The 17,662-nt window shown below is 41.3% G+C and overlaps 1 protein-coding gene across 1 annotated transcript in view; it reads right to left on the bottom strand.

The window, feature by feature from the left end:
* The window catches only part of NEB (nebulin), a 271,288-nt gene that overhangs the window by 48,005 nt on the left and 205,621 nt on the right, over positions 1 to 17,662 (bottom strand). Inside the window, exons 98-110 of the mRNA XM_040644991.1 lie at positions 16,988 to 17,095; positions 15,188 to 15,301; positions 14,694 to 14,891; positions 14,277 to 14,381; positions 13,521 to 13,625; positions 12,314 to 12,421; positions 11,121 to 11,228; positions 10,123 to 10,230; positions 8,926 to 9,030; positions 8,724 to 8,828; positions 7,996 to 8,094; positions 7,536 to 7,646; positions 313 to 417 (exon numbers count right to left, since the gene is read on the bottom strand). Coding sequence (XP_040500925.1) covers positions 313 to 417; positions 7,536 to 7,646; positions 7,996 to 8,094; positions 8,724 to 8,828; positions 8,926 to 9,030; positions 10,123 to 10,230; positions 11,121 to 11,228; positions 12,314 to 12,421; positions 13,521 to 13,625; positions 14,277 to 14,381; positions 14,694 to 14,891; positions 15,188 to 15,301; positions 16,988 to 17,095 — 1,479 coding nt within the window. The remainder of the gene's footprint in view (positions 1 to 312; positions 418 to 7,535; positions 7,647 to 7,995; positions 8,095 to 8,723; positions 8,829 to 8,925; positions 9,031 to 10,122; positions 10,231 to 11,120; positions 11,229 to 12,313; positions 12,422 to 13,520; positions 13,626 to 14,276; positions 14,382 to 14,693; positions 14,892 to 15,187; positions 15,302 to 16,987; positions 17,096 to 17,662) is intronic.

Genomic DNA, 17,662 nt, shown 5'->3' with positions numbered 1-17,662 from the left:
TAAAACGTGGTTTCATTTATCATGAACAATAGATAAGTCCTACAGAACGAATCAAGCAGTTTGGTCTACAGACCATTCATCCAATGATGAAAACTGTACACACAACTTAGAAAAATAGACATGATATTGCTTATGTACAACATAACCACGGTTATGATGGCCCCAAAGAACACTACTAGAAGATAAGGGCCATGAGGCTGCATCAAGGACAAACAGGTGTGAGAGTGTGTTACTGAGCTGGAGCGGGCAGCCATACCCAACCACCTCGTGATGCCGGCTGCGGGTTTAGGAATCTCTGTTTATGAATCTCACCTGACTCTGAAGCTTCTGCCCTCGCTTGGCTCTTAAAAGATCAGGAGTATCAGGAACTGAGGTGAAGATTGACTTCTGCTTTTTGCCTGCAGCTCTGTACACCAGCTGGACATAAAAGAGTCATTACCATTATTTCTGCTTCATTGACATATCATGTTCTCTGCTGAAAGATGCCTTTAGTGCTTACTTCATAAAGAAACCAGGGCCTGTCCCACTGCAACAGTCTCAGTTTCTGTCCAATAAACCAATAATTTATTTACCTCCCCAGCCCTCTTTTTCTTTTTCCCTTTTATCAAAATAAGAGACATTCTGTAGCCAGTCCAAGATTTCAGCCTCCTCCTGAGTTCTTGGTCCTGTTCTCACCTGTCCCATTCTAGGAGCCTGTGCCAGCAAATATATCCTCCCTCTCTATATCTTCAACCTTCCTGTTTCTCCAGGCTTCTCCCTTCATCTGAAAACAAATTCCAGTCCCTTCCTTCACTAAGCCTTTCCAGTCTCTACCAACGACCTTGTTTCTACCTTTCACAACCAAGCAGACTATGTATTTCTTCTTTTTCTCTCTTTTGATTACTTTCTCAAGGCAACAGTGTGGCTTCCACCCAACCACACCAACGAAGTCACTCTCATGAAGACTACCAAAACCTTTACAACTGCCAAATACACAAGAATGGTTCTCTGTAGCTACTGAAACTGCACAGCAGTTTCATTCCTGAAAATGTTCTTCTCTGCCTCCCATTCTGACACTCTCCCCTACGTGGCCTCCCATCTTGCTAGGCACTCCTCAGCTTCCTTCTATGGTTCTGCCCTTCCTCAAAGGCTACCACTGGCTGGAGTCAGGGTTGGCCTCTTTCACCCTATGCATTCTCCTTGGGTAACCTCATCTGTTTGTATGACTCAATCACCAATTTGAGGTTGAGGATTTCCAAATCTATATATCCAGTGTTTCTCCTAAGTCAGACCCACATTTTCAACAATGTTCTGAACTTACCATGTTCAATGCAGAATTCTTTATATTATCTCCATCTCCAGCCCAAATCTGCTTTTTCATTTATTTTTTCTACTTTGTTAAATGACTCCTTGATCTCCCAGTCATGCAGGCCAGAAACCTGGGGACTCATCCTAGACTTCTCCCTCATTCCCATAACAAATGGTCATGAATTCTGGGCTCCTAACTTTTTGATAGCCTTAAAGTCTGATCCACCTTCTCCTTTCTCACAGACACTGCCCTAGCTTGGCCTCCTGTATCATTTCTTCTCTACACATCCTCAAGAGGCTCCTAAAACACCTTCCTAGGTCCTCCACTGGACCACTCTGCATGGCTCATTCATCTTCCACAAGTCCAAGAAGGAGATTTTCTTTCTTTTTGTTTTTTAAAGATCTTATTTGCCAGAGAGAGAGGCAGCGAGAGAGGGAACACAAGCAGGGAGTGGGAGAGGGAGAAGCAGGCTTCCTACTGAGCAGGGAGCCCGATGCAGGGCTTGATCCCAGAAAGCTGGGATCATGACTTGAGCTGAAGGCAGATGCTTAACGACTAAGCCACCCAGGCTCTTCAAGAAGGAGATTTTCTTAAAGCTCAGATCTAATCATATCTCAATACTCAGAAATAATTCTTCAACGATTTTTCATCAAGTCCAATATTAAGATAGCACCCCAGAGTCTTCATGAGCTGGCTTCTATCCTATGTTTCTAGTCTCATCTCCCAACATTCTTCCATACTCCCTTTACGCTACTTGAAACTATTTCGAATTTTAAGAACTCATCATGGCCATTTTCATATACTGCCTTTCCACTTAGAATGTTCTTCCTCCTCTTATCTGCCTGGAAAGCTCCTAGAGTCCACACTGTCTTGATTATTCCTATACGATATCACTCATCATATTGATGTTTGTTTCTCCTCACAGATTACGGGCCCATGGAATGCAGGGGCTCAGTTCTATCATTCTTTTTTTTTTTTTTTTTTAAGATTTTTATTTATTTATTTGACAGAGAGAGACAGCCAGCAAGAGAGGGAACACAGGCAGGGGGAGTGGGAGAGGAAGAAGCAGGCTCCCAGTGGAGGAGCCTGATGTGGGGCTTGATCCCAGGACTCTGGGATCACGCCCTGAGCCGAAGGCAGACATTTAATGACTGAGCCATCCAGGCGCCCCCAGTTCCATCATTCTTTTATCACCTTGTACTTGGATAAAAGATATGAAAAACAGTAGTCCTCTGATAAATGTTGAGGGAGTTTAATACAATGAAGCAAACTAGGAAGTACAAATAGATAGCAAATAAATTCCAATCATAGATATAAATGCCAGTTGAACAGACAAAATATAGGAAATAATATGTATATACCTATGTAGGTGCATGTCTATTTCTTTAAATATAAAATACATACAGGCATGAGTTGAAACAAAATGTAGCTCATCTGCTTGGGGCTGTTGTTTGTATGCTTGCAGTCCCTTAGGACTGTATGTATTTGCATACATTTAAAAGCTGATGCCTGAGAGGGTTGGCTTCCAGCCAGCCTAAATCTAGGTGCTGAGATCCTCCCCTTTGGGACACTACATGGTCTTGGCACATCCTCAACTACTGGGAGCTATTAAAAATATAATAGTCTACTTGCACAAGCATAAAGGTTTTACAGACAACCAAGAGATGAGACAGGGTTGAGTGACAAGTTTCACCTCTTACATGAGGCCATTCCTTCAAGAATGGGAAAGGTAGTTGTTTTATTTATTGTATAGAAATTAACACAGAAAGTCAAGCAAAAATGAAGAAACAGAGGAATATGTTACAAAATGAAAGAACAAGATAAAACTCAGAAAAAAACCTTAATAAAATGGAGATAGTTTACTTGATAAAGAGTTTAACAGTCATAGAGATGTTCACCAAACTGCAAAGAATGAATGAACACTGTGAGAATGTTAATAAAAAGATGGAAAATATAAGAGTATCAAACAGAAGAGCTGAAGAATACAATAACCGAACTGAAAAATACACATGAGGGGTTCAACAGCAGACTAGATAAAGCAGAAGAAAGGATCAGTCAACTTGAAGACAAGGCAGTGGGGCTCACCTAACCAGAGCAGCAAAAAGAGAAAATGAAAAAAAAGTGAAGATAGCCTTACGGACTTGTGGGAAAGCATCAAATAGACTAACATTTGTATCACAGGGCTTCCAGAAGGAAAAGAGAGAAATGGACAGAAATCTTATTTGAAAAAATAATGGCTGAAATATTAATTTCCCTAACTTGGGGAAGAAAACAGACATCCAGATCCAAGAATCCCAGAGAGTTCCAAATTAGAGGAACCCAAGGAAACCCATACAAAGACACATAATAATTAAAATGTCAAAAGTTAAAGACAAGAAGAAACTATTAAAAGCAGCAAGAGAAAAACAACTTGTTACATACATTGGAACCCCTCCTCTTCCCATAAGCGTATCAGCAGATTTTTCAGCAGAAACTGCCGACCACAGGGAGTGGCACAATATATTCCAATGCTGAAAGAAAAAAACTTCTGACCAATAATACTCTACTTGGCAAAGTTATCATTCAGAAGTGAAGGAGAGATAGAGTTTTCTAGACAAGCAAAAGCTAAAGGAGTTCATCACCATTAAAGCAGCCTTACCAGAGATGTTAAAGAGATTTTTTTTAAGTTGAAAAGAAAGGGTGCTAATTAGTGATAAGAACACATATGAAAAGTAAATCTCACTGGAAAGGTAAATATACAGTAAAAGGAGTGAATTAATCACATAAAACTAGTATGAAGATTAAAAGACAAAAGTGGTAAAAATAACTATGATTACAATTAGGTAAGAGATACACAAGACAAAAACATGTAAAATGGGACATTAAAAACATAAAACATAGTGGGGGGGTGGGTAATGCTGACCTTTACAATGGGATCAAACTTAAGTTGTTATGGACTTACATAGATACAAGTTGTTACAAGTTGCTTCATGGTAACGGTAAAGCAAAAACTGACAGGAAATATAAAAAAGATAAAAAGAAAGAAATATAAGCACCCCACTAAAAGAAATCATCAAACCACAAAGGAAGAGAGCAAAAGAAGAAGAAAGGAAGAGAGAGGGACTATAAAAACAGCCAGAAAACAATGAACAAAATGGCAATTAACACATACATATCAATAATTAATCTAAATCTAAATGGACTACATTCTCCAATCAAAAGACATAGAGTGGCCAAATGAATTAAAAAACAAAACCTACTGGGGCACCTGGGTGGCACAGTTGGTTACGTGTCTGACTCTTGGTTTCAGCTCAAGTCATGATCTTGGGGTTGTGGTATCAAGTCCTGTGTCAGGCTTTGTGCTTGGCATGGAGTCTTGGTTGAGATTCTCCCTCTCCCTCTGCCCCTCCCCCCCACTCGTGCTTCCTCTCTCTCTCTCTCTCTCTCAAATAGGTGAATAAATCTTTAGAAAAATAAAATAAAAAATAAGACCTATCTGTATACTGCTTACAAGAGACTCACATTATATGTAAGGACACACAGAGACTGAAAGTGAAGGGATAGAAAAAGATATTGCATGTAAATGGAAACCGAGAGAAAGGTGGCGTAGCTACACTTACATGAGGCAAAACAGACTTTATTTTTTTAATTTATTTATTTTTAATGTGGTCAGTTTTTTTTATAATGATTTTTTATTATATTATGTTAGTCTTTAAAGACTAATAAGAGACAAAGATGGGCATTAGATAATGATAAAGGGGCCAATCTAACAAAAAGATATAATATTTGTAAATATGCACACAACCTAGGAGCACCTAGATATATATAAAGCAAATACTAGCAGACCTAAACAGAGAAATAGCAATACAATAATAGTTGTGGACTTTAGTACCCCACCTACATCAATGTATAGAATATCCAGACAGAAAATCAATATGGAAGCATTGGCCTTAAATGATAGAGTAGACCAGATATTTACAGAACATTCCATCCAAAAGCAACAGAATACATATTCTTTTCAAGTGCACAGAACATTTTCCAAGATAGATTGCATGTTAGGCCATAAAATAAGCCTCAATAAATTAAAGAGGACTGAAATCATATCACTAATCTTTTCAAACCACAATGGTATAAAACTAGAAATTAATTACATGAAGAAAATCGGGAAATTCACAAATATGTGGAGATTAAATAGTATGATACTGAACAACAATGGGTCAAAGAAGAAATCAAAAGAGAAATTAAAAAAAAATCTTGAGACCAATGAATATATAACATACCAAAACTCATGGGATACAGTTCTAAGGGGAAAGTTCATAAAAATGCCTACCTCAAGAAACAAGAAAAGTCTCAAACAAAAAACCTAACTTTATACCTCAAGGAACTTGAAAAAGAACAGTTAGTGGAAAGAAGGAAATAAAGATCAGGGAAGAAATACAAACTAAGAAAATACAAATTAAAAATATAATAGAAAAGGTCAATGAAAGCTGGTTCTTAAAAAGATAAACAAAGTTGACAAACCTTTAGCTAGACTCATCAAGAAAAAGTGAGAACTCAAAATCAGAAATAAAAGAGATGTTATAACTGATACCACAGAAATACAAAGTATCAAGGAGACTACTATAAACAATTATGTGCTAAACAAATTGGACAATCTGGAAGAAACGGATAAATTCCTGGAAGCATACAACATGCTAACACTGAATAATGATGAAAGAGAAAATCTGAACAGACCAATTACTAGTAAGGAGATTGAATCAATAATTAAAAACCTCTCAACAAATAAAAATCCAAGATCAGAAGACTTCACTGGTGAATTCTACCAAACCTTCAAAGAATGAATACCAATCTTTCTCAAAATCTTTCAAAAAAATAGAAGAAGTGGATCAATATTTTATCAAGCTCCTGTCATTCTTCCGGGGAGGCAAGTGTGGGAGAAAATGAATGCCTGTAGACTAGCTATTCTTCTTCCTCAATGTTGATGCATAACACACAGAGAATCCCAATAGGGATTGGGAAGAGGGGAACTTAAAGTTTTAGATAATTTTGAATCCACACAGCCAAGAGAAATAAAGGTATCTTAGAGACACCAGTAAGCACGTTAAGTTGCCATATGATGTTTTCTTATGTGGCAGCTGGAGGACAGATGTGATACTTAAAGCAGTGGTTTCCAACACTGGCTGCATGTCAGAATCATTATGGAGCAGCTAAAAGCATGCAGATGCCCAGACACAGAGAGAATCAGAAAGTCTGGTGTGAGGCTGGGGAGTCGGAGTCCACTCGGGTAGTTCAGAAGTATTTCCCAGGTGATTCTGACACACAGCCAGTGTGGAGACACATAGCTTTGCTGAGACAGAAGACACATAAGCTTTCAGCAAAGCAAAGGGGCTCGACATAGCATTTGTACAAGCTAAAGAATTAATCATCCTCTGCTTCTAGCTGACTAGTTTAGGAAGCCGCACGACCCCCAGTGAGGGCAACATTTGGTTTGCCAGGACATCTCTACGTCTAAGCGCATAAATGATTCCTAATTAGCAGCCATGAGAACCACTGAAAGCTGGGAGTCAATGAAGTGGCCTGACAGCCAATGTGTGGCTTGGCTTGATGAAGTGTGATGAGGCCATAAGACAAAATGAAGTTGAGTGAGAATGGCCAACTCGCCCATGGTAAGAAAGACCGTTCACATTTGTGGAATGCCCTTACCTTTACAAAGCACATTTAGTCACTGGCAAACATGGACATCTATCACAGCCAAGGCACTAAGGGATACGCATCTAAACAAGATGGGGTCCACCCCTCAAAAGGAAGCAAGAGTGTAGGTGAGAGCATGAGATCTATACACAATTAGCTGCGATAAATCAGAAGCCTCAGGGCCAACTGAAAATGAAGCACAGTGGTTTAGGATTTGTTGAGTGGGCAGCAGAGCAGGGAGCCATTAAAGACTTTTCCGATGGCACTGCCAGGATTAATTAAGGAGAGTTTTAACATTAATTCAGTTTGGAGACTACAACGGTAGCGTAAGACAGAAGGCCTTTCCAATTTATGAAATCGTGTCGACTCTCAGCAACTCTAGTCACAGGTAGTCAAGTATCGACATCCTCATCCTTTCAAAAGGGGACAAAATAAGTAAACTGAGGCAAAATGAGGTCAACTAACTTGCTTAGACATGGCAGCCATTCCGTCATTAAAGGCAGAGGGGAGATTTTTTGACTGAAAAACAGTCACCAGAGGAACAAGTCACTTGTAGTGACAGGTTCAGCATCCTTACCTCGCTCAGATGTGTCTTCAGTTCCTGCACTTTTCTGTATTCTGGAGTGTCGAGCACCACTTTGTACTTGTCTCGCATCTTCCTTGCCTTATCAGTGTACAGGTAGTTAGACTTAAAAACACAATGGGAACAGGAGTTAATTGATCATTTAAGGATTTGCATGCCGTGGTCACACACTGTCTTTCACAGGGCTGGCATGTGCGACCTGAGCAGGCCTGTCATGAACCCCGGATGTCTTCCCATCCCAATAAAGATGACTGTCATTTCACTGACGTCATCACCTTTCACAGAGGCACGTATCACCTTAAGGGGGTCACAACTTGTTCGAGTTGGTTAATGGTAAATTTCCCCTTAAAAGCAGCTGCAGGCAAAGATTCTTTCTGTCCGGCACCTTGCGGCTGGTGACGGGATGTGTGGAGCTGTGCCGGGGTAGCTCCGTGCTGCGAAGGTGTGCACTCACCCATAGCTTGCGCAGGTGCCGGGAGCGGACCATGTCGGGAGTGTCATACAGGAAGCAGCCCAGCCCCCTGAGGATCCGCAAGTCCTCTTTATATTTAATCTGTGTGGCAGAAACAGAAATATAGCTGGCCATGAGTAAATATAAACCAGGAACAAGTAAGACAGAGTAGTGACACTTTCATACTGAAATATTTTTCTTTTTGGTTGAACACACCTACTGTTTTCTTAGTTTGCTTGCGTCCAAATGAATAACAGGTTTTAAAATTTAATCTCTAATCTGAAGCTGAGGAGAACACTGCTGTTTCTTATTATTATATTGATGGGAGGAAATCATAGATTGAATGGAATGGTCTTTTAGAAGAAGGAAACACTTAAGGAGAAAAGAAATGGCAGGAGGAAGTTGTTAAAGGAGATGGGAGTGGAGATGAGCAGAAGAAGGATACTAAACAGGACCCAGGACAGAGGCCATGCAGAGTGAGGAGCTGGTAATGATTCAGTGTTGAATGTAGAATGGTGGTCAGCAATTCTTATAATTCCCAAGTGGTCCTCTTACTACTATTTCCATAGCTGGAGAAATGTGGGGTCCTGCTTCCACACAATTTCACCTCCAAGTTGTATACTCAGTTTAGAAGTACTCAATGCAGAAGGATGTTCAAAGACAACTGGCTGGCTTAAATGCAGACAGCCTCTTGGTAAGAACCTTTCAGAAAGACCCCATGAGAGGCTTACATCACTGGTGATGTCTCCCACGTAGCGGCAATGGATCACTTGGGGTGTGAATGGCATTGAGATCATGTGGCCTTGCATCCTGAAGAAGTCTGATTTGTAGATCAACTAAAAAAATGCCCAGAAACACACACATCAGAGACCAAATGGTTGACATTCCTCCCTGGGTTCCACAGCCTGCCCTCTCTCCTAAGAAAATACCCACCTCACTGACAGCCTCTTGTGTCTTCTTGACTTGGCGGATTTCAGGTGTGTCGGGAGTTGTGTGAATCTTGTCTTTCAGTTTGTGATACAATTGTCGATACAATCTCTACATTGGAAGAAAAAGCATTCCAGGTATTTAGTGTAGGAAGATGAGGGCATCTGTTGACTAATCAACAACCAAATATTCTACATAAAGAGCCATGAGGGGGCAATTAAGGATAAAGAAAGTGAGATTAGGAAAAAAGAGAAAATGGTATTTATTTTATTTAGGAGAAGAACTCTGAGCACAAAGACTTCCACATTCTATCAGATGATTGGATAGGATCAGATATACAAACCAATCATTTAGATAGAAAACCAGGGTCATGAGTCAGACTAAAATGCAAATGTATTAAAGTTTTTAAATACAAATGTCAAAAAAGGAATTAATTTGCATTATAATCTATGAAGTAGGTCTCTATAATGGCATTACCAAATACTCTTATCCATTGGCAACATTTTTCTGTATCAAAATGGTGGGGCGCCTGGGTGGCAGAGCGGTTAAGCATCTGCCTTCGGCTCAGGGCGTGATCTCGCATTATGGGATCGAGCCCCACAACAGGCTCCTCTGCTATGAGCCTGCTTCTTCCTCTCCCACTCCCCCTACTTGTGTTCCCTCTCTCACTGGCTGTCTCTATCTCTGTCGAATTAATAAATAAAATCTTTAAAAAAAAAAGTATCAAAATGGTAACTAAAAGGACCCTCTTACACCTTGCTGATGTATAAATTTATAACTAAGATATAGTAAACTCTTAATACATTTCAAACAAAGCCATGGTCTTTTAAATTTTTTTAAAATTTAAATTCAATTAATTAACATAGTGTATTAGTTTCAGAGGTAGAGGTCAGTGATTCATCAGTCTTATATAATACCCAGTGCTCATTACATCATGTGCCTCCTTAATGTCCATCACCCAGTTACCCCATATGCCAACCCCCTCCCCTCCAGCAACTCTGTTCGTTTCCTATGATTAAGAGTCTTTTATGGTTTGTCTCCCTCTATGATTTTGTCTTGTTTTATTTTTTCCCCTCTTCCCCAATAATCCTGTTTTGTTTCTTAAATTCCACATATGACCATATGTCTTTACTGATTGACTTATTTCAGAGCCATGGTCTTTGAAACTCAGTGTTTCCCCCACAGAATCAACATTCACAGTACCTCACTGGTAACATCGTTGACCCTCCGGACGTGGACAAATGGAACGTCTTTGGGGCCAAGCGTATATCCATTTGCCTTGAAGTGTTCATAAACTTCTTTGTATTTGAACTGGAAAAGCAAAGTAGAAATAAGTTCGCTGATGGGTAAGCAGAGCGTAGCTTTACATTTCTCAAACAGAAAGGAGTTGTTGCTTTCATTTGAAAATTACCCTCTAGGATTAAGTATAAGGAAAAGTCACTGACAAAATTTCAATAGTAATCTAAACCATGAAAATTATTTTGTTGGCTAATTAAGCCAGGTCCAGAAAGGAATAAAATTCAGTGTTGCCTAGATAAATCTGTTTATAGGCAGGTATGAAAAATACAAGAAAAAAAACATATATTTTTCGTCCCAGTACAACTAGGAAGTTAGGAGATGCAAAGAAGAGAGACTACTTTTGAGACTGATGAATGGCTTTATAGACTGATTTTTTAAAAATGACACATGAGCTGATTAAATCTGCAACTCTCTGCTTTGGACACCATATTTTTGGGCCCCTGGCTCTTGGACCCTGCCTGGCCAGCAGCTAGGCAAGAAGTCCTTTCTTTTTCACAGGAATGCACAGTGATGTTCTATCTTGAAGATAACACTATGGCCACACATCGGCATGCGTTTCTGAAGCTCCATTTCCAGTATATGGCTTGGAATAGTTCAGGACGCATCAGTGCTAATGCCAACAGAAGGAGAGGCAGCACGACAGCCATGAGTCCTAAGCCAAGGTAAATGACTCACACAGATACAATCCCACAAAAGTCCTATGCTAACCCACTGGGCTACACAGCACTGCCAGATTGCAATTCCACAGCACCCCTAGGAGACACACTGTCTCCCCGTCTCTAGTCCCGTCATTATAACACATTGAACCTTCGGGGTGTGACTAGGCATTAGAGAGGCTATTCATGAATATCAGTGCCCTCTCCCACTTCAGACCCCATCTTACTGAGGAGGAGACCACTCACATAACTGCTCATGTATCGGGTGTCTTTGGCATGTTTGAAGTGCGGGGTGTCTCCTGGAAGCCTATATCCAGTAGGCAGAGAGCGCCGGCCAGCATCTCGATACAGACCCTGCCAGGAGGAGGAAGAGCGCGTAAACCACACCGACATCAAGTAACTAAGTCAACAAGTCACACGCAGCTGCGCTATGTTTTCAATTAGATGCTTCACGTTCTTATGTTCACTAGACCGATTTCAGGAAGAAATTAAGGAAGTTCTAAGAGTCAGGCAATGAATTACATTACTCTTAACCAATTGTTTTTGAAAAAAAGAATGATGAGTGAAGGGGCTCATAGGAAATAATTCTTCTATGTTTTGAACATATGCCCAGTTAGTCACATGGTGTCTAGCAAGAAAATGGGAAACGTAGAGAAAACAGGTAGTCAGGGCTGCCTCTGCCATTAACCCCCACCTCTGGTAATATTCACTTCATCACCAACCCCTGACAGAGTCATAACTGTAAGGCACATCTCTGGAATCCCATCCTCCCCATAAACATAGTGTCTTGATGTCAGGCTGGGAAGAGGTCAGGATACTCTATCCCTGGCAGAAGGGGAAAAGGAGTTCCTGACTGTAACCTTAAATAGTCTGTCTTTTGGGGGAGCTCCAGGAGTAGGAATAGTATTTGAAATATGAAAAACCAAATTCAAACCAAATTACTTTTAACATTCAAGATAGGAGACTAACATGAAAGGCTGAGGCCAAAGTAGCATGACCAGGTAACACAGAATAGGGATATGAAATATGTGAGTGGAATCCAGTTTCCTTCTCTTCTGAATTCCAGCAGAAATTTCTAGCTCTCGCTCTTATTATTAGTAGTCTCTTGTGATTATATGCCTTGTCTTTGTCATCTTGGTTTTAGGTTTTTGAGGCTGAGACAGTAGGCTGGCTTCCTTCATTGTCTTTTGTAAACGCTGCTCTAAAAATGCCCACTGCTTGCTCGTGTCAGGATCCTGCCAGCCGAGAGGGGAGACAGACTATATGGTTTCAGTGTTTTGTCTTTTTAACTCATGTGAACGGAATAGCATTTACAATCGACAAGGTCAGGCTGAGAAAATGCCCAGGCCAAGGCGGTTTCTACGGAAGCGGACGGCCCGGCCCTTGCAGGCTGCCTCTTGGATTTCTGCTGGGCACCGTGTAGGCTTCTCACTGCTCACCTCACTCTGGAGCTTGTATGCATGAAGGGCTCGCTCCAGATCCACAGTTTTCGTCGTTGGAGCCACTTTGCCTCTGATGCTGTGCACATAGTCATGGTGGTAGACAGCCTGTGTGCAGACAGAAGAGGAGTCAGTTGGCTTACTGCAGCAGCATTGTTGGAAAGAAGCAACATAAATAGAAATCCAAGTCTCTCTTAAAAAAAAAAAAAAGTAGCCTGCTTCCCATGTTAACATGCCAATTATACAGGGAATTGCCCAAGAGAACTCTGTCTGATCTATTGTTGTGTCTTATCAATAGGATCACAACCAGAGTGTAGACCCCACACTGAGAGAGACGGGAAGACATGTCTCAGGCAGCAGATAAGAGAAAGAGTGGGTATTCCACCACTTTCAAAGTAAGTTTCAAAATAATAGGTTTTAGGGGCGCCTGGGTGGCTCAGTCGTTAAGGGTCTGCCTTCAGCTCAGGGTGTGATCCTGGGGTCCTGGGATCGAGCCCCGCATCGGGCTCCCCGATCCACTGGGAGCCTGCTTCCTCCTCTCCCACTCCCCCTGCTTCTGTTCCCTCTCTTGCTGGCTGTCTCTCTCTCTGTCAAATAAATAAAATCTTTAAAGAAAAATAATAGGTTTTAGCATTCTAACTCACTGGTAGGATTTACTGTTTACTTATTAACCTGCAGGGTTAGTTAAAAAAAAAAAAAAGAGCAGCTTCGTGCTGGTTCTGCCTGCTCGGCGTCAGACGTGACAGTGGACATAATGCGGTCGGCGCCCACGGAAGCACGCGGAGCCTCACATGGACGGGCTCCGCCCGAGCCTCCTGGAGGACCTGCGGGAGAGGCTGGACTCCACCCGCATCGCTCAAGTCAGAGCCCGCTGCCTCCTCGCTCTACCACCGTTAGCTCTCACGTAGTAGAAGGTTTCTGCAGTGAGACAGAACTGTTGCTCCTGACACAAGGATACCAAATGCAACTTTAAAGCAAAAAGCTCTAAAACACTGAGTACTTCATGGAGTGAGACCGCTGACACCTCCACCCTGGGAACTGATTGAACACACCGGGTTTTAGGAGACAAGAGCAGAATCGTTAAGTACTTTCTAAGGCACTAACTCTGGTCTCCCAGTTAGAAAAGGACACTTTTTTTTTTCCCCACTCTGCTTGAGTGGCGGCCCGTCTTTATTACTGTCCACACTACTTCCCCGCGGGCACGTACATCACTTAGTTGTTTCCCGCTTTTGACAGCCTGCACGTAGACTGGAGTATCAGTGACCAACTTGTAGTCATTCCTTGTCTTCTGCGCATGAGATTTGTACTTGATCTGCCGAGAGGAATAAAATAAGCCTGTGTTAGACGGTTCCCTGTATGAGAAACTGCTGCTTTCACAGAGGGCTTGGTTGCTTTTCACTCATGACATTTACTTTCCATTAGCACTTATTCAATCGACCAGGAGGCATTTGAATTTTATGATAATCTGCATAATTAATGCTTATAGTCCTATGGAGCTTCCAGAGCCTTCTAGCAGCCTCCTAGCAGGCTAGAATCATTTAAGCTTTTTAACTGAAATCTTGATTACAGTGTTAATTTGCTTAGCAAATTCTCTCTTTATAAATAGATCCTGTCTCTAGCATCACAAACACCTCACAAATGAGATTTTCCTAATATGGGAATTATGTGCTCAATATATCTGAAATAGCCCAAATGTAGAGAGAAGAGCCAGGGGTCCCTTCTCCACGAGAGGACAACAGAACTGCCTGACTGCATTGTTTAACAGGAAAGCCACACACATTCCTGCGAATGGCCGTTCTTTGCTCCTAGCATCTTTCTCCCGCTCAGCCATCCTCAACACCACTTACGACATAGCTGGTCTGTGACAATGTCCATAACTCTCCCTTTGACTTAGACTACGTAGAAAAGGAAATACACTTAAATTAAAAAAAAAAAAACAAGCCAAAAAACCAGGCAAACTCACATCGTCCCGCAGATCATAAGCATGCTTGGCGTGAAGAATTTCAGGGGTGTCCCAGATGTAGCAGCCGATGCCTTTTAGCCAGTTGAGGTCATCCTTGTATACAATCTAAAGGATTGACGCAGATAGACGTAATCAGAAAAAAAAAAATTTACCTTAACTTTAACACCAAAGACATGGACAACCCCTGGACCCAGGATGACTTTATGGAATGAACATCAAAAGGCATCATGCAGTGAGGCCGACCGAGGGTGTCGTGAAAACAGTGACCCACAGAGCTCAGCTTCCAGGGACAGACCCATGGGTGCAGAGGAAAGCAACACTGGAAGAAGGCTGGGGTGAAGACTCGGGTGAGTCTGCTTCTCTTCAGGATGGGTGTGTGGGGCCGGGGCGGGGGACCTGCATGAGCAGTGGGCTTACGTCGCTGATCTGATCCGTGACTTTCCGGACGTGGCTGTTGACTTGTAAGTCAGGGTGGCAAATCCACTCGTGGAGGTGGAGGCGGTAATCAATCTCACTGACTTTCTTCTGAGAATCCTTAGCGGTAACCATCTCTACCATGTCAGGCACGGTGTGGATTTTCATCTTGTTCTTTTCATACACTGACCTGTAGAGGCGCTATGAAGAGAAAGTGACATGCCAGTTACGCAGGGAATTGCGCAAGGTACCATGGCAATAAACGCCTCTCTTATGCCCTGCAGAAGTCAGGGTAAACAACTTACAGCCATCAGGATCTGGAATTTTCTGACACATTCTACAGATTCATGGGGGTGGGGAAGCAGCATGTGCTGAAATAACGCTTGGCTTCTTCACATAGGCACAGTCAGTGCCCTGTGCATTACTGGAGAGTGTTCTGATTTATGACCGAGGGCTACATGACTCGGCCTTGAAGTCAGGCCTCCGGGATTACTTACATCAATGTTAAACTTGCCGACTCTGAGGCAGCGTGCTGTGTTTGGATCATCCTCAACGCTTTTTGGTAAAGTATAAAGAGCTTTGAACTTTTCATATTCTTCTCGGTATTTGATCTATAGAGACAAAGTACAAAGGAAGAAAACGTTTTGGAGGGTAATGGATCTATGTTGTTAAAGAGTAGCAGACTTAATAAGAAGGGCCCAGCTCCGAGATCCAGCCAACTCGGGGTCACCACGTCTGTGGGCTTGTCTCCTCATCTGTGCCCATACAGGTGTGCCATGAGTGCCTGCCACGGGGTTATCCCGAGAACTAATCTATGTCTGATAGTCCTGTCTAGACTGTAGAGAGCTATACAATTTTAGTTACTGTTTTAGAAATGTGCTCAGGAATTTCTTTGTTTTTAGTAACTGACAAGCCTGATGTTTCAGAGACAAACTCCTTGAATTTCAGTTTTTACAAGGTTTTCCAAAAATACGCTGTAACCAATGTCTATGGGGAAACCGACTTTTGCTTCTTAAGCCATATTGCCTATGAATTAAGGCTCCATGATTGCATGAACTAGGAGTGAAGGCCCTTACAGAGACTAAGATCCAAACTCCTAGCCCATGATAAAATAACAATTCTCATTACTCAGAGAACCACATCTTAGTTAAGAAAAGAAAGAAAGAAAGAAAGAAAGAAAGAAAGAAAGAAAGAAAGAAAGAAAGAAAGAAAGATTGATTTGTGTCAGAATTGCAGCGAAGCCCTTTGTTGACTGGAAACCAAGTAAAACTCTCAACAGAATTTTCCAGAATATTAGTTCATATGCTCCTTACATCTAAACCATTCTTCAGTTATAAAGAAGATAGTATTCAAAGGCACTGTTTTTTCAAAACTACTATTGAAATTCTTCTTTTAAAAAATTTCTCTGTGTCCCATCTTGTTCCAAAACCAAGTTGCTGAAAATTCTGCTTCTATAACTATTTTTATAACTAAAGGAGAAAACCTCTGCTGGGCTTTCTAAATTCTATATACAAGACCTTTCTTCCCAAATGAAGTTTGCTCCTTTGGGCTAGTCTATTGGCAGTCCTCCAAACAGACTTGGGTCTGGGCAAGATCACATACATTAGTTTTTCCTCCAGGTAAAAATGAAATTAACTCCATATATTGTCTAACAAAGTCTTTTCCTAAATATACATCCCTAGGCCCATTAGAAGTCAGTGAAATCAATTTACTGGATCACTAGCATTTAAATGACTAGAACCGAGTTGAAATGATGAGGCTGTATTGACTTTAGTGTAGCAGTACGTAGTCTTCTGTAAAACGTTATGTCAGAGGGAGCTCACGTAAACACCAGCTCGTGTGTGTGTGTGTGTGTGTGTGTGTGTGTGCGCGCGCGCGTGTGTGGACTTGCAATATAAAATAAATTTCTGTGGGTCATGGTATAAAAAAAATGTTTGAGAAACACTGATCTAAAATGCTATGTAAAATGTTCACAATTAAGAGGTAAATGTCTCTAAAAGAAGTTATGTTTCTGAAAGGGAACTGGCTTATTAGGACTGCAATGAAGATTACAGGGGATTTTACAATAAAAGGCTTTACTTAAGAACATTTTAGGCATAAAGGATTCATAAGAGGCATAAAGTTCATAAGACTTAATACTGTATCTAAATAGCTCATGTAATTTAGGATTTTCTTTTACGATATACATAAACACATAATTATAGCTAGCATGCGAATTGGCCAGAAGAACTCCAGGAGCAGAGGACTGGGGAGGGCAGAGGGCGGGTGGGAGGCTATCACGTCTGCACGTCACTTACGTTGCTGGCCAGATGCTTCTGGTTCCTGGCATGCTTCAGGGACATGGTGTTGGTAGGCAGGATGTAGCTGGTGGCTTTCACTCTATCCCAAGCCTCCTTGTACAGGTTCTACAGGGGTTAAAAACCATCTTGTGAATACAGAAAAATGCATTCTGGTTGGCTCTTGAGAAGGGGATCTTTCCTGCATCTGCCTTTTTCAGACACTCCTTAACAACCCCCAATCTTCGTACTCGGTAGGATCCAAGTACCCCTCAGTGAATAACACGTTCAATGCCATGACCATAATTTCACAGTCCATTATTTTGTTCTCTACCATGGTACTTATCACAGTTTGGCAGTTATCATGGGGTGATAAAGAACTTCTCTATATCTTGACTACAGTGGTGACTGCATGACTATGCATTTGTAAAGCCACAGTACCATATACCACAAAGAGTGACATTCACTGTACATAATATAAAGCAAAGTTTTTGATGCCATGTTCATTCCCCATAGATCTAGGAAATCCTGAAGGATGAAAACTACTAACTTAAAATCTATTTATCCTTTCCTACTTTTTTGTAGCTAGTGGGAGCTCAAAAAATATTTCTACTCCTAGGTATTCATTTACTCAAGAGAAACGAAAACTTACATCTACACAAAAACTTATACTCAAATGTATATAACTGCTCTATT

Source organism: Ursus maritimus, unplaced genomic scaffold (genome assembly GCF_017311325.1).
Source record: "Ursus maritimus isolate PB19 unplaced genomic scaffold, ASM1731132v1 scaffold_1, whole genome shotgun sequence".
NCBI lineage: Eukaryota > Metazoa > Chordata > Mammalia > Carnivora > Ursidae > Ursus > Ursus maritimus.
This window is presented reverse-complemented; position numbering and strand designations above follow the sequence as displayed.